The sequence below is a fragment of the Talpa occidentalis genome, unplaced genomic scaffold (genome assembly GCF_014898055.3).
Source record: "Talpa occidentalis isolate TD23 unplaced genomic scaffold, MPIMG_talOcc4v2.1 talOcc4.7, whole genome shotgun sequence".
NCBI lineage: Eukaryota > Metazoa > Chordata > Mammalia > Eulipotyphla > Talpidae > Talpa > Talpa occidentalis.
Genome location: NW_023605083.1, coordinates 73,359,912 through 73,382,939, shown reverse-complemented (window position 1 = coordinate 73,382,939; position 23,028 = coordinate 73,359,912). Strand labels below are relative to the sequence as shown.

Below are 23,028 nucleotides of genomic sequence, written 5' to 3'. Positions count from 1 at the left end.
AGTGTGGGTAACAGAAAGGCAGATTGGGCATCCCTGGTAGCACAAGGGGTTAAGATGTAACCTATGAAGCTAGCCACAGCTACTGCGGCACGAGTTCGATCCCTGGCCAGGGAGTTACCCACATGGCGCAGCAGACCTCTCCTGACTCGCCCACTGCTCCCCTGAGCAGTGTATTTCAGTCAATCTGCCTGTTCTATTCCCCACTCTGTCTCTGGTGAATCCTCTCACCCCCCACACCTCTGGCCTGTACCCCATTTCTTGTATGCATAAATAAATAAATCTTAAAAAAAAAAAAAGGCGGCTTGACTGAAGTATGCTGCTGGCCAGCTGGGGATGGAACTCGTGCTGCAGTGGCTGTAGATAGCTTCATAGGTTGCGTCTTAATCCCTTGTACCACCAGGAAGGCCCAAGTTTATTTTCTTATTTTTTAAATTATTCTCTTGTTCTTTTTTGTTGAGTGTTCTGTTTGTTCAAGTCTAAGGTATGGAAATGCTGACCCTTTGTTAAATGAGTCAACAGAAAATATAAGATCCCTTCCCTCCACAGGCCTGCCTTCACTGAAGCCATCATCTGGATGCTGGAAGAATCGTCCATGTATGACAATTGTGATGACAGTGCAGCCTCCTTCTGTGGTTACTGGGCTTGAGAAAGCTGCAATAATTTTTTTTTTAGCTCTTTGCATATCTAAAATATTTTTCAACTAGCTTGCATACATGGCCCAGTGCACTATCTCCTTGTCTTTACAGTTTTCTACTTGTTGTACAGGAAAGGGATAGGGAGTGGTAACAAGTTCTTCCATGAATACATTTCTTTTTCCTTGCTGTTTGTCTTTAAAGTCCTTGTAAATGGTCTGGAAGAGCTGCTGGCCCCCAAGGGCTGATTACGTAGGCATGCTAAGCTGCTCTTTCTCTGTTCATGCACTGGTGGCAAGCTCAATAACTGAGTGGGAGTGAGGAGAGTGGAGGAGGGGTACTGTCTAGTCATCATGAATTTCCACCTTGGAAACATACTATCAGTTTATGAGCAAGATGTCTACATGGCTGGGCTTTTCATTGGAAGAGGGACTTTTTTTAAAAAGATTTATTTATTTATTTATACAAGAACCGGGTATAGTCCAGATGCACAGATGCACGGGAGGGTGAGTGGATTCACCAGAGACAGAGCGGGGAACAGAACAGGCAGACTGACGAAATACACTGCTGAGGGGAGCAGTGGGTGAGACAGGAGAGGTTTGCTGCACCATGTGGAACCCTCTCCGGCCGGGATCAAACTGGCGCTACAGAGGCTGCGGACAGCTTCACAGCGTGGCGCTTAACCGCCTGCGCCACCAGGGGAGGCCCTGGAAAAGGGATATTTTTAAAGCCAGCATTTTTTTAATAAGATTTATTTTTATTTATTTTATACATATAACAACTAGGGTGTAGGTCAGAGGTGGGGGTGGTGAGAGGATTCATTAGGACAGAGGAGAACAAGTGGACTGACTGAAATACACTGCTGAGGGGAGCAGCAGGAGAGTTAGGAGAGGTCTGCTGTGCCATGTGGGTAGCTTCCTGACCAGGGATTGAACTCAGACCACAGTCATGGGTGATAGCATGATAGTGCTGAGACTTAGCCCCTGTGCCACCAGGGAGGCCCTAAAGCCAGTATTTTGGAAAGGCTACTAGCTTGCTCTGCAGCCACTGCTCCAGACACGTCCCAACTCTGGGGTACTACCTGGAGGAGCTGCTGCCTTGGGAGAAAAATGATTAGTGACCCCAAGTTATTTTAATAATACATTCTCCTGAATTTCCAGTCAATATATTATATACTTAGTTACATTTACAAATTTAAATCTGCCTAGAATTTATTTTGGGATAATGTAGTGAGTAGGAGCTCAACCTGTTTTCTTCCAGGCAAATAACTAGTTGTGCTAGATCATTTAACATAAACATTTTCCCCATTAAATTGAAATAATGTCTTTACTTTCTATTAAATCCTATAGATGTTGCAATTTACTTGTATACTCACCAACCTTTTCCTCATTAATCTTCCATTTACCTACTGATTTCCTGATCACAAAAACCATAATGTTTATTTACTCTTCCACTGAAATTTTATTTATTTATTTTAAAAAGATTTATTTATTTATTTATTTATATAAGCACTGGGTATAGTCAGAAGCATGGGAGGGTGAGAGAACTCACCAGAGCCAGAGCGGAGAGAAGAGCTGGCAGACTGACAAAGTACACTGTTGAGGGGAGCAGCGGGCGGCAGGAGAGGTCAGTGCGCCATGCGGGACCCTTGCCCAGTGGCCGGGGGTTGAATTGGCGCTGCGGAGGCTGCAGGCAGCTTCGCAACCCACCGCTCAACCGCTGCGCCACCAGGGACGCCCCCATTGGAATTTTAAATACAGAAAATCTCAATTCTGTTTGAATGCTAACTGGCATTGTCTTAAAGTTATGTAGAAATATGAAACATTTCAAAGATCTTGTCATCCAAGAACACAGTTTCATTCCATTTGATATCTATTATTTTATGCCCTTCATAAATTTTGCTGGTGATGATTTTTCTACATTTCCCCATTTTCTAAATTTTTACAATAAATCACTTCTAAATTGCTTTTGTAATTAGTAAAAAGCAATTTTACTTTTAAACAAACCACTATAGCTGTCAGAATTTCATACGCTCTATATGGTCATCTTGCCCATAACAACTCGTTTATCTCCTGGGTATCTCCTTATTGCTCTACTCTTCTTTCCTAATCCTAGGGTACTGGATAAAAACATGTCCATGCAGCCACCTGGTACTGTGTTTCTTTCAAGCAAACCAAACCAACATGGTAGTACTAAGAGACCCAGCTCCCAGTGTCACTGGATGGTCTGGGCAAAGGTTAGATTCCCATTCTCCCCAGGACACTCACTGAAACAATCTGGCTCCGTATTTCTTGCAGGTGATTTCGAAGTACCTTCATGTCCTTAGACCCAGAAGCCCCAGCATCCAGAACAAACAGCTTATCTGAGATGTGAAGATCATTCCCAAACCTAAGGGAAAAAACAGCAGCCTTATTAGAGTGAATTAATCTCACCAAATGTTTCCACAACTTCCACTGACACAAAAGCTGGTGGAAGGACAGGAAGTTCTGGTGATTGTAGAGCCCTCCTCCCCGCACGATGGACTCCTTAGCATTACACAGCTGTGGAGGCCTGCATACACCACTGGCCCAAGTCATGCAGAGGTGCTTTGGCATGGAAAGACTTAATCTTCCCCTGATTCAGGAATGTGAGGCTTAATGAGCTCCTCTGACCAGTTAGGCACAGAGATATTGTTGTAAGTTGATAAAGTAAATAGAGGGATGGAGATGACAGTTATACACAGATCTAACAATATTAGCAGAAGCCCTATTTTTCACATCAGGAAGACAACAGCAAGTGTCTTCAGTTGATAATAACCAACAATTCAAGTCATTAGCATATTACATAAAATTGTAGGAAGTTTGAACCTGCGATTTTTGAACATTTTTTTACACTTTACAATATAAACATGTATATTTTTTATATTGTGAGCCTGTGTTCCATATTTATAAGTGAAATAATTTTTTACAAAATTAACTGATATAAAATATATTCTGTTATTTTCCACTCCAGTCAACCCCACACTAATGAGTTGGTCAGTACTCCTGAATGAACTTCATTACCCATTAGTGGGTTGCAATCTACATTTTGAGTAACATGTATGATGATAACATCAAACGGACTAAAATCTAAAACAACTAAAGTACTGAGGATAATGCATAACATGGTGACAGTAGTTGATGACACTGTATTTCATAATTGAAATTTGCTAAGAGTAGAAGTGAAGTGTGTGAGGTGATGAATGTTAATTAATGAGATGGTAGAAATCCTTTCAAATGTAAACATATCTCAAATCACCACAATGTACACTTTAAATATCTTACTATTTTATTTGTTAATTATACCCCAATAAAGCTGAGAAATTAGATGAAGCAAATGAAAGAAGTTAACTGTGCAGTGGAACTGGGAAGTGAGAAGTAAAGACTGTTGCTTTCTACCCTATGCTCCTTCCTTCTTTGATAACTATGTGCATTCATCACTTTGATATAAGAATGATAAATACAAAAAAAGACACGTGAGCATAAGAGGCCTCTAATTTCTTTATTTCCTTTCTCGGGTTCCCATGACTTTGGTTGGTTGTATTTAGCCCTGAAGACCCAGTGATTGCCCTTACCTGTTTCTGATTTCCTTCAACAAGGACGTGTCTTTGTCATATCCAAACTCGCCTCCAGCTGGACGAGGGACATTCATGATGTCAGCGTGGGTAGCCACGAGGACAACTCGGAGTGGGTTCTTCAGCTTGCCGCCAAAGGCTGTGGGCAGAGAGGGAACCATTTTGGGGTAGGTCCTTCTTCCTGGTCACCTCTCCAACCCAGGTGAGAGGAGTATACTCGCTGTCTTTCCAGGTGCAAGTGCAACTGGCCTGGATGGGTTCCTGGGCATACTGATCACTGGAAGACTCAGGCCTGGCCAAAGACTGGGGCTCAAGGAAGCTTGCTCAAAATGAACCAGAATCAACCACAGAGCACAAGGCTACTTCTCCGATCTTCCTTCCATATGGCCCTGCTTATACAGTGAGGAGACATCTAAGGTCTGGTCTGAGGAACACCTTTTAGAAGACCAAAGCAAACTTCTGAAGGCAGAAACACCAAAGAAATGGCTCAGAAAAGAAACTGTAATTCACACATAGAACCTCTCCCTTTCTTATACAAATGCTGAAAATCAGACCATGAAAAAGAATAAGACACAAAATTATTCTTTTGCCTGTACCCTGAGGGGGTTAAGTTCAAATTATTTTATTATTGCGTGATTTTCAAGGAAAACACTGCTGAGTTTTATATTTTACCAGGGAAGACTGTTGAATTTTTCTATAGAAAGAAGTTTTATCTAAGCTGTCTTTTTCTTAGGGAAAATGTTATCACACATTCAGTCAATATGGTCCCTTTTCCATTCTTGATAGACTACGGAAGGAAGGAGAACTCATCCTGCTAATTCATTATGTTCCCATTAGTAAAAGTTCAGTAGCTATCAAAACAAATAGTTTACTCTGCCTCCAACATAACTGATCATGCTCTAAAGTGTAGAAAGTAAGTGAGACATGGCTCTCAAGGAATTTCTCAGAATTGGGTCCTTCCGGCAGGTACATGCAATCACTAAGCAACTTTTGCAGAACAAAACCAACGGCTGAGCTTCAGGAAATTTCAGAGTAGAAGTCTTCTAGTAGGAAGGAAGAAGGAAGGTAAGCACAATAGTTAGCCAAAAGTCGTAGGCTCTAAGCAAGGTCTGGGCTGTAAAACAGCAGGAAGGGAATTCACACACCCAGGAGCCTCTTAGCTTACCTATCGGCTCTTCTATGGGCACAAGTGACTTCAGGAAACTGAGCCAGAAAATTACTTGATTCAGCTGAATCTCATAGGGCTCCTCAAGACTAAAGACAATAACATGGATCGATGTGGGATCATTTGCAGCAAAATAATCATAACAGCAGAAGTAAACAGGATTTCCAGAGAACTCCCACACACTGAAATCACCAATTCCTACAAAGAAAAATTAAAATTTCTATTACAAAACACTACCACAATTTTAATCACAATTTTTCTAGCACTTTAAGGAATTACTAGTAGAGAGAGTGACATCCATAGCATTCATCTATCTGTGCATCTATTCAAGTAAAGACCTATTTACATAAAACTTACATATCCCCATTATGTATCCCTATGTCTGTTTCTACATCCATGCCATTTATCTAGATATGTAGATATCTATAAATCTGTTTGTATCTGTATCTGTTTACTCATTTTCTTGAACACCATCATTATTATGTCTGTATTATATCTCTGTATCTGCTTAAAAGACCCTGGAATGGCATAAACGTGCAACTCATGTGCACCCATGTGAACAGGTCTAGAAGCACACATGAAAATGTGTGTGTATACATAGGTGTTAAGATTCTCCCCGCCCAAATGCTGGTATATTCGCTATGAAACATAAGCTCAATTTTGTTTAAACAGTGACTAAAGTCACCTTCTACAGGTGAGTGGGAGACCTAGTCAGGCGGTCACAGCACTGGTGTGTGATAGCTGAATAGCAGTGTTGCACATAAAAGATATGCAGGGGTCGATGCATCAGGTCACCCATGGAGGATGGGCACTAGAAGAGTCAAGCAAGTTCCATGGTGAGGAGGGGATGGGGTAGGCAGTTTCCTAAACCTAAACCAGAGTTGTGAGTTGTGGGTTTGGCTGGTTTCCTGGAGGTATCTGTGGGTAAAATTTGGAGCTGGAGTTTCTAAGGCACCAAGAACCTCCCAGGTGACCCTCCAAACACCCCCACCTTGACACAGACATATCCTCTACCAGGATGATGACCCACCTGCTCACTGGTCTCTCAGTGATCTGGCAGGGCCTCTTTCACTACAGGATTTCAGACTCCCTTTCTCTATTTTTTTTCTCTCACTGCTTATTTCTGAACAGAAATTTTGTAGTCAGGAGGTAACAGCATAATCTGAAAAGGGGAGGATCTATGTTCCCTTGCCCCATCTATTGGATGGTGCTGCTGAGCATAGAGGGAGAAGCTGAAGAAGGACTTGGAAGAGGAGACTGAAAAGAAGGCTTGGTGGAGGCCATGTGGAGCAGACAGACAGGTGAAGAAGAAGCCCCACCTGCTTTTTGGCCTTGGACTTGCACCAGGGACTTGGGGGACATGGAATTAGACACTTGAAAGAGACATGGATGACAGACCCATAGGGAAGCTGACAATGGTGGCCTTTATCTTGACTTGTTATTTTGATTTTGCTCTTTTTCTTCCAGACCTGCCTGGCCTCTTCTGTCCCTTTCCTATGCTTTCCCAGAAGATGCCTTAGACTGCAGCAAGATTTTGGGCCTAGTGGCCCTGCTTTGCAGCAACCCTGTTTGGCTGAGCATTTACCTACAAGGGGATGGGTAACTTCGGGTGTTTTCATTGGGAAACTATATTCTTTCTTTTGTATTCTCTTACACATTAATTCTATTAAAGTTCTTTTCTGTTGTAGGTCTTACACACAGATAGTATGTGAATGGCGGAACCCATTTAGAGCTTGCAGGCTTGGGGATCCCAGGGTACCCTTCATTCTGCCCACTAACAAGAATTCAGTTTGGAAGATCCACAGATCTTCAGGAGCCTCCTCCTGGGTTTCAGCATCCTAGGGGCATGCCCTTCTAAGTGTGGAATGCAGGTGTTAGTGTGAGAACTTCTAGAACACAGAAATAGGTCCTTAGAGCTTTGAGAACACTGCAAGCCAAACCTGGAGCAGGGAGGAAGGCTGAGGAGGAACAAGGGTGAGGGCAGGGATGGTGGTAATTGAGATGTTGCCCCTCTCTTGCTGAAGGTTCAGTTTTGTTCCTGGAGCTCAGTCAATAAATTTAAGAGGTCAAAATGTACTTGAACTTTATTTCATTGGAGTCAGTGGTTTTCAAAGTGGGGCCCCCAGTATCAGCAGAATCACCTGGGAACTCCCCAGAACTGCTGATCAGAAGCCTGGGGCAGCATTGCAGTTTGTTTTTTCACAAGACCTTCGGGGGATTTGAGTGCTCCTGGAGACTAAGAATTACTGCATCATCTTTCAGGGAATTTAGGATAACAAAAGGGCCTTCATGAAGATGTTCCCAATTGCCAGTTTTTGAGTGTGTCCCCAGTGCAAGATCACATGTCAGGTCTTTTAATAAAAACCAAGATGCTCACGAAATCCTCACAGATGGGGTAGTGAGTCTCAGAGGAAATGCTTCATCCATGCTCTGCATTGTGTCTCAACAAGGCGGGGAGCTGGCATCAAGTGATGGGCCCACCTAAGGGTCTGGGAGTTCAGGAGTACAGGACAGAGGATATAGTAGTTGCATCCCCGGTGACACTGAAGACATTTACTCCCTTGGAAATGTTTGATAGCAAAGGACTTGCTGTTTGCCGACAGAAAACAAATTGTCTATGTCCATTATCCATTATTCATGATCCATGAGGAGAGGTGTATTTTAAAGTAATTCTTCTTAAATAAGGAGTCTTGCCAGAAAGATGGTTTAAGAGGAAGTTCCCTGCTTTGTGCAGAGGAGATTAAATAAGACAAATGTCCTCAGGGGAATACTATAACAAAGGGAGAGAACAAATCTCCGAAGACATGTAAGTTCAAAATAACAATGACAAAGAAGTTCAAATAAATGGTAGAAAACACAGAAAAGCTGATCAAAGATATATAAGAAGATCCATAAAAATGAATGTTCTGAGAAATAAAATTAACAAAATTAATGGATCACAATTGAAATTTCATGTGAGAAAATAATGGAGATGAAGGATGTAGAATGATCAATATTGGAGACAAAAAATTTTGGTGAAAATTATGGAAGCAGAATGGAACAAATGGAAGATTAATCAGTGACCTTGAAGATGATACTGCACAAAGGTTCAGGTAGAAGAAGAAAGAGAGATATGAAGGAAAAAAATGAAGAATTATCCCCTTTTATGAGGACAGGCAATATAATAATGAGTATACCAGAAATGGAAGAGAGAGAAAAGAACACAGAGAACTTATGTAAAGAAATAACGGAGGAAAACTTCCCAAACCTGGAAAAGGAATGAAATATACCACAAGGTTACACAAACAGAATGAGACATACACCAAGCCACAGTACTGAAACTTCCAAGAATTGAAGACAGAGAAGGAATATTGAAGTCTGGGTAGGGGAAAAAGCAGATAACCTATAAAGGGAAGAGACCATAACTAAAACAGAGACACCCTATTAAATGGGAGAAAATATTTGCACAGCATACATCCAAGAAGGGGCTGATCTTGTATCTACAAAGAACTCATATAATTCAGCAAAAAGAAAACAAGTAAGTCAATAAAAACTGGGTATTAGAGTTAAATAGGCACCTTTCCAAAGAAGATGTAAAGATGGCCAAGGGCACATGAAAAAATGCTCATCATTACTAATAATCAGGCAAACGCAAATCAAAACCACAATGAGATACCACCTCAGACCCGTGAGGATGGCTCATACCAAAAAGACCAGAAATAGGGCCTCCCTAGTGGCGCAAGGGGTTAAGATGCAACCTATGAAGATATCCGCAGCCACTGCAGCACGAGTTCAATCCCTGGCTAAAGAGCTACCCTCATGGTGCAGCAGACCCCTCTTGTCTCACCTGCTGCTCCCCTCAGCAGTCTATTTCAGTCACTCTGCCTGTTCTATTCCACACTCTGTTTCTGGTGAATCCTCTCACCCCCCACACCCCTCTGGCCTGTACCCCAGTTCTTGTATGCATAAATAAATATTTATTTTTTTTAAAGATTATTTATTTATATAAGCACTGGGTACAGTCAGAAGTGCAGGAGGGTGGGAGAATTCACCAGAGCCAGAGTGGGGAACAGAACAGGCAGACTGACGAAATACACTGCTGAGGGGAGCCAGCGGGCATGGCAGGAGAGGTCTGTTGCGCCATGTGGGACCCTCGCTGGCGGCCGGGGACCGAACCGGCACTGCAGAGACTGCAGGCAGCTTTGCAGCCCAGTGCTTAACCGCTGTGCCCTTCATAAATAAATATTTAAAAAAAAAAAGTAGACCAGAAAAAACAAGTGGAGATGAGGATGAGCAGAAAAAGGTACCCTCTTTCATTGTTGGTGGGGATGTAGTCTCTACGGAAAACAGTGCAGTCTCTATGGAAAACAGTATGGAAGTTTCTCAGAATATTAAAAATGGATCTACCATATGACCCAGCAATTCCACTCTTAGGTATCTACCCAAAGACTATCACGACACTAATTTGAATGGATCTATGTTTTGGAAGCTTAGAGTAGAAGAATATAGGATGGAAAGTCTAACAATGACAAGCATCAGGGGGTAGGGGTAGGGATTAGCAAATCTTAACTGAACAGGCTTCGGGAATTTCCAGGAATCTAAGTTGGGATCAGAAAATATTATCAGAGAGGTGGGGGCAAAGAGTATTATCAATCACAGAAGATCAACCCAATTTGACCCAAAAGTGATAATTTCCACAATAATTTTATCCAAAAGCACTATGAAAGAACACCTGCAGCTGCCCACCCATGTCTGTGAAGGCGTCTCTCTTTTTTCTCTTTTCTTTAATAAATTTCCTGTGAACTGATTAACAGGAACATTTGCTGAATTCTTTTTTCTAGGGTTCTCCATGAACCCTAGAACCCCATGCAACAAACCCAATCATTTGAACCCCAACATATGCCTTCTGAAGTTCATTGCAGCAGTATTTACAGTCAAGCTATGGAAACAACCTAAGTGCCCAAATACAAATGAGTGGGTTAGGCAGGTGTGGTATATATACAATGGAATACTATTCAGTGATCAAAAAGACAAACTCTTGCCATTTGCAACAAAAAAGTATGGAACTGGAGGGGATTATGCTAAGTAAAAAAGTCACAAGAAGAAAGAGAAATACTGGATGGTGCTACCAGATGGTGGAATATAAAATCAAACAAAGGTTAGGATACAGTCAAACTAACAAGAAGCCCCAAAATCTGACCATAGAACTGAGGCCACCAGAGGAAGGGGTGAAGGGGAGGGGAGAACTATGTAGGAAGGGAACACAATGGACTATGGGATGACCAGGAAAGCTCCTGGTGGGTGTGGTGTAGTAACAACTCCTGAAGAGGGAGATCCTAAACCTCTAAGACACAAACAGTGATGAAAACCAACATTACCTCAATAAAAAATAATAATTCTTATACCTAGATAAATCAAACTCACAATGGAATATATTTTATGAGCTCTCCCATTCAAGTGGATGCTTAGCTCTACTTTAAATATGTATTGATTTATCCAGCAGTCATTAGTATTAAGTACCTACTTAATACTAACTCACAGTGCACTGTGAGTTTCCAGAGACACCAGGGTATTCAGTTTATTTTTAGGGGTATGAACCCACCATACTTCATCCCTGGGTGGCTCCCTAGATCACTTTACACTACTGGCTCTTCTGCCACTGGGACTGCCTTAGTGGCATGACCATGGCCCTGTCAAAGGGAAATGCATGTCCTTCCCTTTTGGGGTGGGTGAACTATACCATTCAAATAGGCGTTCTGGATGTCAATGGCCTTAGTGGACTGGTCATCAGCGGTGCAGTGTTGGTGGTGGGGTGGGGCCACGAACACCTCCAGCATCCCTTTGGTGAGGCCAGGCTCGAACATCATGCTGCGGCTCCTCACACTCACGTTCTCGCAGCCGGGATACAGGTTGTTGATGCTCACAGAGACTGCAGACCAGAGAGGAAGTGGTCAGATCTTGCATAGGGCAGCATGCACTTGCTCTCTCTCCTACACTTGGCTCATCATTGTTTCCTCCTGTATTCTCCATCCCTGCCCCATCCATCCATCCTGCACCAGGTCTACCTGTGTGTTCCCTGCATGTCATGTGCAGCAGTGTTTCCCAGGGATCTGTGCTGACACGTCCTATTCCTTCCACCTCCCATAACCCTTTCCTGCTCTGCTCTGTGCTGGGGGTGCCGAGTGGTCACCCCATGTACTGCATCTCCCAGGCTGGCTTCCCATTTTCCTCTAGTTAGGGTCAGTCAATGGGAGGCTCTGGAGAGGTTAGGAGAGAAAGGCCCAGGCATTTCTGTCCTCTTTTCTTCCTCTTGTTTCTCTGACACTAGCTGACTCTAGGCCTCTCACCCCCACCAGATTCGCCTGAGCTCCAGCTTTCCCAGGAACAGGCTGTCTTCCTCTGCTGTTTCAGCACCAGGGAAGGAAATGGTTCCCTTCTATTCTTAGACTCCAGCTGTTTCTCCCTTTCCTGTATGTTCCTTTGAATACTACCCATGACTGAACTTTCATTCAAGTCCCCACCAGGACCCTGGCTGATTCAGATGAGATGAATACCATTTTGGTACACAAGATTATATGTTGCTGTAAGTTGAATGCAAAATGATTTTAGTAGCAGTCATGGCTAAATAATGCTGAATCATACAGTGAGAATTTTATTCCTTTTACAAATTTCCTTGAAGATCTTTCAATTTCTCTTGGCAAATTTCAATTTATGGCATTATCTTTAGCATCTCTCCAATCCTTACACAGTCTCCATTTTAATAAAGAGGGAGTGGGCAACGCTATATATCTAGTTTGCAGGCATACTGTTGGCTACTCATTGCATTCATTTGCATGATGATCCCACTATAGGTTTTCCATTCACAGTTAAGAATGTGAACCATTTCATTTTCAAATCAATGAATGCTAGTAAACTTTAAAAAGGTATTAGTTTAAAAAATGACATAAATAGGGCCTCCCTGGTGGCGCAGCAGGTTGAGCACAGCGCTGTGAAGCTGTCCACAGCTGAATCACACATTTTGTACCCCCTGTTTCTGGCCACAGAGCCCAGGAAGCAATGCTGAGGTTACTATCACATTGCCATTGGCTTGGCCGTCTCCCCACAAGGGCTGTGAAGGATGAAGGCAGGGTGAGTCTGTCTGCTTGGGGATAGGGCTTTGGGCAGCCCTAAATGGGAACTTCAGAAGTGCATTAGGGGAGGGACTCGTGAGCTGAACCATACCCTCGAGGCTCACAGTTAATAGTGATAGACACTGTGAGGTAGCAAAGAAATGAACATTTTGCCTGGGTCACCTGACATTAAAATTGTTGATCCAAATATAAAGATAAACCTTTGTGTAAAGACAAAGATATCAGACTGAACACCACCATTCCTACTGTCCCTCCCCCATTGACAAGTGAGGGGAATGAGGAGGAGAAAAGTGGGAAGAGTTATTTTTAAAAGCATATTTTCCCCTGATTATAAATGTAGAAAACTTGGCAAACACAAATTTAAAGAAAACAAAATGACTCAACTCCAGACCAGAAGTAGAAGCATCACCTTGGCACTCCCCAGACTTGTTCACCTGAAGTCTTAGGGCAGGGTAGGCAGCCAATCTGACTGACATTTCAGTTTATTTCTTTGCAGATTGTTAGCCTGAGTCTGACTAAAGTTATGGGTTTCCCCAAAATAGGTTTATCCATTTCCCTGTGCGGTAAAACCTGAATCCATGACAAACATCTTCAGGAATAAAACCTGCCTTAGGGCTCAGTGGACACCTGCTTGCCAAGGGACTAGATTCAGTTGATAAAGGATAGGTCTTCCTATCCTTCAATAACTTCAATAACAGTTTTAGTTGGAGAATAACGGGGCTGGACAGGGTTTGTATATAGTGTTAGTAAGACAGTAACTTCATAGGAAACACAATTGCAACCATAGAAGGAAAAGCATTTGCTAACTACTGCCCTCTGGTGGTGAAGAGTGGTAGAGCCTGAGGAAGAAGGCACTTTTTGCACCCTGGTCAGTCCTCCTTCCCTCTGGCCCTCTCAAGTGAGAGTAGCCCACAGCCACCTCAGCTCCTCCTGGACACCCACCCCCTGACTGGCACCAGGCATTTCCTTCCTGCTACAGAAATACAATTCAACACTACAACAGAGTGTGCAGGTGTGTGGCAGCCAGACAGGCAGTGAGGGGTTGATCAGCACTCAGCAGCTACAGGTAACGGTGACCACGATCCACCCTCGCTACCAGGTCTGCTTCCGGCTGCTTGTTCAGTCTGGAGTCTCCCAGCATTTCACGGGGTGGCAGCGCAAAGGACCAGGATTCTGAAGGAAAACCACCTTCCTGCTAGCAGACATATAAATACTTCCAGTGGTCCTCTCTCGTGGCAAAAAAAAAGTCCTGGCCCTTCAACAGAGTTCGTGGGTGTCCAGAACACTGGCCCGGGACACAGCAAAGCGTGACCCCAGAAGCATGGCAGTGCCCCTATAGAGTGACAATGATAATGTTTCTGGAAACAGATCTGCCCTGTGTAGGTCATGCTTCAGGGTGCTTTTCCTAGAGTGTTTAACAAAGAAATGTTGCTGTCTACTCTTCTGCGGCCCCTGTGTTCTCTGCAGTACGTCCCTGTCCCCTACCTTGTCTCCCTCAGCTGGTCCTCATGGCACCACACATTTGTGTGATGCTCTGCTTTTCCGAGGAAATCCTTGACAGTTTTTTGAGGGTCAGGAAGTAACTGGTGAGATGGCAGGTCAGGGACGGCCAGGACCACGTTGCCTGATGCTGCCTCCTACTGGCAACTCCTGGGCACAGGGAGCACTGACTCTGCTTGTGCATGAGGAGGGCCTGCTACAGAGCCTGCAGGCACAGTTCCTAGCTCTTTGGACCTCACACAGGTGCACATTTTACTGCACTTTTCTCTTTCAGGAACTATTTATCCACTACCCCTTAGAGCAATGTGCCACTGGCAACTAAGCAACATGGGCACCCCTGGGGTCCCACATCTCTTCCAACCTTGCCTAGTCACTGAGGCTGTCTGGTTTTAACCAGACATGCTTCCTCTGGTGGTGGTCACTGAAGACAAGTGACCTTAGCCCAGGGGTCACACAACCTAATACAATACAAAGGAAACCTTCACATGTTGGTATGAGAGATTCTAGCTCAATCTCTGTTTTATCTGATTTGAGTTGGGGATAGAGTTGAGATGGGGTAAAATGTAGATCCTCACTATGAGGCAGTCACCTTCTCCCCCCAATCAGCACCAGGGAGATGTACAAACCCAGTATGGACAGAACCTCCAAGTTTTCAAAAGAAACCAAAACCCCAACTTTTTAGGTAAAAATCTCTGCTTTTTACATATTGGCAGCTATCTTTAATTTTTTTCCTTCTCTTCCCCCACACTCCAGTAAACATGGTCGCTTGCCAGGGTGACACTCTCTGCCTTTGGCAGACACCTGTGTTTCTGAATTTGGTGTTACTTCTCTCTGAGACAGGTTCACAACATGCCTTCACACTTCCCAACCATGTGAATGTTAGTTTTCTATCCCAGGGAGCAGCAACCGGACCACTGGGTCCCCATGTTTTTTCCCATGTCTACCAGCCTTTATTACTTTCTTCAGTTTTCACACCCCCCATGTGGTCTTTCTTCTAGGAAAATAACCTAAGACAGCAGAACTGAGAATAATGAGATTAGATTCTCATCTGCTTCTAGTAGTAAAGCCAGCATCCTCTGAGGCAATGGGCTCAAGAAGAAATTGAGGTTGGATGGGATATAAGGAAGAGCAGTCTTTATCTCCTAACAGTCCTTTCAGAAATGCTTGGCCCCTGCTAACCAGTGACTTTTACATAGAAATTTAAGGGTCCAATTGAGGAAGGCAGCTCTGAACTGAGAGTGGCTAAGAGAACAAAAGAAGCTGCCTCCCCAAAAACCTGTGGCTTCTATGCTGACTGCAACTGGGAATTAGCATGCAGCACCCTCGAGAGAATCTTCTGTCACTGAGTCCCATGATCTAAGTCTCTCCAAGCACCGGCTGAGGAACGGTGTTACACTCGGAGAGACATGCATACGATGCCAGCCTGAGCCTCATTTTATCAAGATTCTTGCAAATTCTTTCAGATGTAGAAAATTGACCAGAAGGAAGATGAATGGAAATGCTACTTCTGAAGCCTGAAGGGTGAGCACCAGATAAAATCCCTGCCTCCCTTAGGATCCATTTGTCACCTGATGTCACTAGTCAGCCTATCTCTTGAGTTCCTGGGGCATAATATTCATACCCAAGAGGACTTAAAAATATTCTAAATCCTTCTCTGTTTCTGTCTCTGACAATATTTAGGAAACTCTTTGAAGGTTTTTATTCTTAACTTTGCAAAGTCAATTCCCTCATGCTGGACGGGAGTTCAAGAGACTTAACAGCCCTGGCTGTGTGACTTCCTCTTGCTTACAGCCGGTGTTCCTCCCTGGAGAAGGAGGAGCAGAGCTGCTGTGGTCCTGGTGTGAATGCACTCAGGACTGCATCTGAGGAAGATGGGGAAGGCTACTTCTCAAGGAGGGCCCTGTCTGAGCAGAAGGAACAACCATGCAAGCCATTAATGAGCCTCATGGAACCACCAAACAACTTCAAGACGTGCAGACGTGGTGCATCCGCCTGAATTCATTTTACTGTTCTATGTTCTCACCTTACAGACTGGGTCTGCAGCATGGAAGGAAGAAAGTATAAGGGGTGATGACCCATCCTGGGGGCCAATATTCAATCTGTTTATCTGGAACCTGTGTTAGTCCCAGGTCTCTGTGACTTTAAAGGCAGAGTTCCCAAGAAGAACACAACAATTCTGCTCTTTGCAGTTGCCGTGGAGGGCCTCTGTGATTCTGTGGTTTCAGTGAGGCCCTTTCCTTGCTATCATCGGACAGTCTGTAATACTCAGGTGGACACAAGACCCACAGCAGGGTTAGACCTGATTTGAGAGAATAGAAAAGCAACCACCTACTAGAGAGACAGGGGCCTGTGTGGAAGGGTCTACCTGCTGGCTTGGAAACCAGGGGTGAAGGTGGGAATCTGGTGGAGTTGGTGGAAGAGAGTCTGGGCCGGCGTCTTCTGAAGAAGCTCCTTAGCAGCCCACACTTCAGAGACTCTACCAGTGTGGTCTTCCCAGACCCTGAGTGGCCAAACAGCTTTAGTTTGATTCTCGGCTGGAGGTTCTGCGTGGGTCGCAGTTGCTGGATAAAGAGACCTCGGTGTGTATCCTGCACACAGATAACAGAGGGTCTGTTAGTCACAGGATAGAGAAGCTCATTCACAAGGTTCTGAGGCTCTGGGCTACTTCCTTCCAGTCTGCAAGTTTTTCCTTTTATTCTTAAAAAACAACTGAGGTAGGGCCTCCCTGGTGGGCAAGGGGTTAAGATGCAACCTATGAAGCTACCCGCAGTCACTGCAGCACAAGTTCAAACCCCGGCCAGGGAGGGGCCCACATGGCGCAGCAGACCTCTTCTGTTCCCCACTCTGGTGACTCCTTTCACCCCCTACACCTCTGGCCTGTACTCCAGTTCTTGTATGCATAAATAAATAAATCTTTAAAAAAAACTGAGATATAATTGATATATCAGTTTCAGGTACACAACATAATGATTCCATATTGTACACAGTGAAATGACTGTGTACAATACAATATGCTCCACACATCACTGTGATAACATTTTTTTCTTGTGACAAGAATGTTTTTCTCTAAGCAATTTTCAAATATGCAATACAATATTACTAACTATAGTCACCATACTATACACTGTATCCCTATACATTTAATGTTGTAACAGGAGTCTGGTACTCAATGCTTACACATGTTGCTGATGCATCTTGTTCTGTCCCTACTGCCCTTAAAGTAAATTTATGTAAGTTGCACATAAAATACAGTTCACCATTTTAACCATTCTACAGTGTGTCATTCAGAGAGTTTACGACATTTACAATGTTGGCCCACCATCACAGGCATGCTTATCACCCCAAAAGGAAACACCACACCCATTAGCGTCACTTCCTGCTTTCCTCTCTGCTCAGTCCCCAATCTGTTCTGTTTCCATGTCTTGCTGATTTCCACTGCATTTCAATGCATAATGAATCAGGTGGAATGATTCCTATGAAGAGATCAATTTAAGGGCCTCCCCTGGTGGCGCAGTGGTTGAGCGCTGGGCTGCAAAGCTGCCCACAGCCTCTGCAGTACCGGTTTGATCCCTGGCCGCCAGCGAGGTTCCCACATGGCACAACAGACCTCGCCTGGCTCGCCCACTGCTCCCCTCAGCAGTGTATTTCATCGATCTGCCTGTTCTGTGAACTGGTGAATTCTGGCTCTGGTGAATTCTCTCACCCTCCCACACTTCTGACTGTACCCAGTGCTTGTACAAATTAACAAATAAATCTTAAAAAAAAAAAAGAGAGAGATCAATTTAAAAGTGAAACAGTGGTTTATTATCTTTCCATAGGGATTGACACTCTAAAGATATCTTTATTATGGATGTCATGAAATGTATGGCCAATGTTTTCTTCCATGTATTTTATTGTTGCAGGTCCTATATCTAAGTCTTTAATCTATTTAGAATTTGTTTTTGTGCATGGAGTTTGAGTGACCCATCTTTACTCTTTCACCAGTAGCCATCCAATTTTCCCAGCATCATGTGTTGAAGAGGCTCTCCTTTCTCCCATGTATGGTTATGGCTCTTCTACAATAGAGTAAATATTGACAGATGCTTAGATTTATCTCTGGGCTTTTGGAGTTTGTTCTGTTCCACTGATCCTTGTGTCTCTTTTTCTCCAATACTATTGTTTATTACTCTCTTGCTTTATGCTATATGGTTTATTTTTATTTTTTTTTTAATAGAGGCATGTTTTTATTTATTTATTTTGTTTGTTTGTTTGTTCGTTTCGTTTATACATGCACTGGGTACAGTCAGAAGCGCGGGAGGGTGAGAGAATTCACCAAAGCCAGAGTGGGGAGCAGAGCAGGCAGAAGGACCAAAGTACACTGCTGAGGGGAGCAGCGGGCGGCAGGTGAGGTCTGCGCGCCATGTGGGACCCTCCTCCGGTGACCGGGGAGCAGCCGGGGATCGAACCGGCGCCGCAGAGGTCGCTGGCAGCTTCGCAACCCAGCGCTCAACCGCTGCACCACCGGGGAGGCCCTGCTATATGGTTTAAAAGTCAGGTAACATGATACCTCTGTTTCTTTCCTTTTTTACTCAGGATTCGTGTTAGCTATTTGAGACCTTTACTGGTTTCATATAAATTTTAATATTTTTTGTTGCATCTCTTTGAATAATATCATTGGTATTTTAATAGGGATTACATTAAATCAATATATGGCTTTTGGTAGAAGTCATATTGATTATATTGATTGTTCCCATCCATGAGCATGTGATGTCTTTCCATTTCCTTATGTCATGCTCTAAATCCTATAATATCATCTTGTAGCTTTTATTATGTAAATAATAAACCTCCTCAGTTAGGTTAATTCCTGGCTGTTTCACTCTTTTTGATTATGAATGGAATTATTTTCTTCTTGTACACTCAATTAATGTTTGTTCTTGAATGATTTTTATATGTTGATTTTTGTAACTGTCACTTTGTTGTATTCATTTATTATTTCTATGGCTTTCTGGTGTTGTCTATCTATTTATAGCATCAAATTGCCTGCAAATAACAATATTTCACTTGTTTTTTATTTTTTATTTTTTAAAGATTTATTTATGCATACAAGAACTGGGATACAGGCCAGAGGCATTGGGGGTGAGAGGATTCACCAGAGACAGAATGGGGAACATAACCAGGCAGACTGACTGAAATACACTGCTGAGGGGAGCAGTAGGTGAGTCAGGAGAGGTCTGCTGTGCCATGTGGGTAGCTCCCTGGCCAGCCAGGTATTGAACTTGTGCTGCAGACAGCTTCATATGTTGCATCCCAACCCTTTGTGCCACCAGGGAGGCCGTCGCTTGTTTTTTTAAAAAGATTTATTTATGTATACAAGAACTGTGGTGTAAGCCAGAGGTGGGGGAGGGGGGGGCAGAGTGAGAGAACTGACCAGAGACAGAGTGGGGAGCAGAACAGGGGGAATCTACTGAAATACACTGCTGAGGGGAGCAGTGGTTGAGACAGGAGAGGTCTGCTAGGCCATGTGGGTTATCTCTTTGGCCAGGGATCGGACTCATGTTGTAGTGGCTGGCAATAGCTTGATAGTGCTGTGTCTTTAATCCCTTGCGCCACCAGGGAAGCCCTAATTTCACTTCTTATCCAATACATATTCCTTTTATTTTCATTGTTGTCTGACTACTCCAGCTAATACATCTAATATTAAATTAAATAGGAGTGATGACAGTGAGCACCCTTGTTTTGTTCCTGATCTTAAAAGGAAAGCTTTTACTTTTTCACCATTAGCATTATATTTTGGCAACAGGTTTATAACATATGACCTTTATCACACTGAGGTATGTTTTCTTCTATTCCCAGTTCTTATCATGCCTTCCTGGTGGCGCAGGGGTTAAAAACAGCGCTATCAAGCTATTGCCAACCATTACAGCCTGAGTTTGATCCCTGGCCAGGGAGCTGACCTAAATGGCACAGCAGACCTCTCCTGTCTTGCCTGCTGCTCCCCTCAGTAGTGTGTTTCAGTAGATCTGCCTGTTCTGCTCCCCACTCTCTCTGGTGAATTCTCTAACCCCACCTCCCCACCCCCTGCACCTCTGTCTTACACCCTAGTTCTTGTATGCATAAATAAATCTTAAAAAAAAAGTTCTTACCATAAATGGGTGCTGAATCTTGTCAAATGTTTTCTCTACAACTATTGCTACTATCATGTAATTTCAATTGTTCCTTTTTTTTTTAAATTGTTCCATTTGTTGATGAAATATATTATAGTGGTTGATTTGTGCGTATTAACCAACCCTGGTGTCTTTGGGGTAAATCCCACTTGATCCTGATGCATAATCCTTCCAATGTATTGTTCAATTCAATTTGCTCCTATTTTGCTGAGGATTTCCACATCATTATTTTACAAGGATATTGGTGTGTAGTTTTCTTGTGCTGTCTTTGGTTTTCGTCTTAGGGTAATGCTGGCATCATAAAATGTGATAGGGCACATTCCCTCTTCTTGGATTTTTAGATATAATTTGAGAAAGATGGGTTTAAGTTCTATAAATGCCTGATAAAATTTGCTTGAAAAGAATGAAGCTGGATCACTCGCTAACCCACAATGATGAATCAAATGGATAAACAATTTAGATGTAAGATATGCAACAATAAAATACTTAGATGACATGCGCCATATCATCAATGATAAAGGTATTTTTTGAAAATCAGCTCCTTTAGCAAGGAAAATAAGAGCCAAAAATGAACAAGTGGGATTACCTCAAACTAAAAAGCTTTTATTTACACAAAAATGAAAGAAAATACATGTAGATTAAAAAAGACATCCCACTAAATGGGAGCGATTATTCACATATTATGCAACTGATACAGGGTTAATATCTAGGATATATCTGTATCTGTATTTATATCTATCCATCTATGTATTTATATACTTATTTAACAGTAAAACAAACAACCCAATCATTAATGTGCAGATTTGCACAGACAATTAACCAAAGAATTGGTTAATTGGTCCAGAAGACCAATAGATAGATGGAAAAAAGCTCATCATCACTTTCAACAAGGGAGATGCAGGTCAGAACCACAGTGAGATATCATCGCACATCCAGGAGAATGGCACACATTCAAATGTCCCAAACAACAAATGCTGGAAAGGATGCAAAGGAAGATAAGCCCTCTTACATTGTTGATGAGACTGTAAACTGGCACAGACATTCTGGAAAGCAATCTAGCTTTACCTTAAAAACTAAAAACTGAAATAGTGTATTACCCAGAAATCCTACATCTCTCCAAAGACTATGAAACCATTACTCAAAAAATTATATGTTCTATAATGTTTATTGCAGCATTATTTACAATAGTCAAGTTATGGCAACAACCTATGTGTCCCCTGAGAGGACTGGATAATGAAGATGTGGTATGTAAGAGTGTGTGTGTGTGTGTGTATATGTATATATGTATATCCACATATGTATATATATGTATATCCACATATATATATATATATCTCCTCATAATGGAATACTATTCAGCCATAAGGAAGATGAAATGCTGCCATTTACAGCAAAATGGAAGTAGTCAAGCAAGTCAGAATGACAAAGACAAATATTAGACATTTACGTAGTGGGTAATTTGACAAAGCAAAATACTTAGTGGACACTGAGGTTTCTGAGGTTGGGAGGGAGGGATGGGGGAAAGGGTCAAAGGGGTATAAGGGATGGTGGTGAGAAAAAATGATGTCACCAGTTTCTTTTGCTTTTTAAAATGTGGGTTATAATAAAAGTCAGAATTGTAAAAAGAAAATATAATAGGGTCCACCCTGTCTAGTGGGCAGGAATACCTGCTTCTCGGCATGTGGAGGGTTTTCTGTTCCTTTAGGGTACTGTGATGGGACAGGTGACACAAAGAGAGCATTATGAGGTACAAATTAAGTGCTGTGGAGGGACAAGAAACCCTTTCCATTTCCTCCTTTCTCAAGACTCCAGGGAAAAGCTGGAGTCCTCTATACTGGGTAATTCATAGATACGCTCACATACTCTCATTCATTCATTCATTCACTCACTCAATAAACATTTCTGAGACCATTTCAAGTGCTAGTCACAGGAATGCAATGGGAAGGTCTATAATCACCCAAGATCTGAGTTCATGAGGAGAAACAGTCATGTGAATTCCATGGACATCAAATATGGCATGAGTGCATCTATGGGATGGTGTTGGTAAAGTGCTCTGTGTGCACAGAGACCCTATCTCAAGATCTACATCGTGGGGCACAGATCATCCCGCCTGTCTCCATCCTGGCCTCACACACCAGTCTCCTTTCCATCACCCTGATCTGGCTCCCAGTTTCATAAAGATGAACAGTTGGAGCTAGAGCATTCAGCCTGAGGTGAATTCCTTCTCCCCGACCATGAATGATCCTTTAGCCTGTTAATTTTCATCTAGTCAAAAGACCCATCTTGGTGTAATGCGGGAAGTTTCCTCCCCAAAAAGTGTAGGTCCATGACTGGCTCTCCAAGGGGCCTGAGCAGGCTGTAGAGTAATTGTGTGGCACGTTCTCCTCTAGACCAGGAGCCAGTGTGGAGCAGAGATGGTATTCCCGACACCTGGGCAGGGAAGATGCTCAGTAAAGAGGTGCTGCATTAATCACTTGACTTAGAGGTGACCAGTGAGAGAGAGCTTCAGCGAGAAGTGCCTGCCTTATGTCAGTGAGATCCCAGACATGGCAGATCCATTGATTGCAGTTCTTATTCCTGGGAGGTGCTGTTCTTTTCTAGCGGAGCCACTGTTAGCTTTTCCACTAATGACTGAACAAGTTCATGTAGCAAACTCTGAACTCTCCCGAAAGCTCCAATTGCTTACCTCCATGTTTTATTGGGAAACTGTGACCCCTATTTCTCAACAGTGACACCACTGTCTTTCTAAGTAGGCATTTTGGAAATCTGTGGGGACAATACTCAATGTTGGGGACGCTACTGGCAGGGTGCTAGGTGTCCCCACCTGTATACACAGTGTCAGAGAGGTAAGAATTCTCTTGGATCCATACAACTTCCAGTGTCTGCC

At 43.0% G+C, this 23,028-nt stretch overlaps 1 protein-coding gene across 4 annotated transcripts in view; it reads right to left on the bottom strand.

Moving 5' to 3' along the window:
• Positions 1-23,028, bottom strand: part of DAPK1 (death associated protein kinase 1) — a 219,982-nt gene that overhangs the window by 8,920 nt on the left and 188,034 nt on the right. For 3 of the 4 annotated variants that reach the window (XM_054688880.1, XM_054688879.1, XM_037491437.2), the window contains 5 exons: positions 16,364-16,586; positions 11,109-11,297; positions 5,390-5,587; positions 4,225-4,363; positions 2,900-3,020 (listed from right to left, as the gene is read on the bottom strand). In XM_054688880.1, coding sequence (XP_054544855.1) covers positions 2,900-3,020; positions 4,225-4,363; positions 5,390-5,587; positions 11,109-11,297; positions 16,364-16,586 — 870 coding nt within the window. The remainder of the gene's footprint in view (positions 1-2,899; positions 3,021-4,224; positions 4,364-5,389; positions 5,588-11,108; positions 11,298-16,363; positions 16,587-23,028) is intronic. The other variant, XM_054688881.1, reaches the window with a different exon arrangement.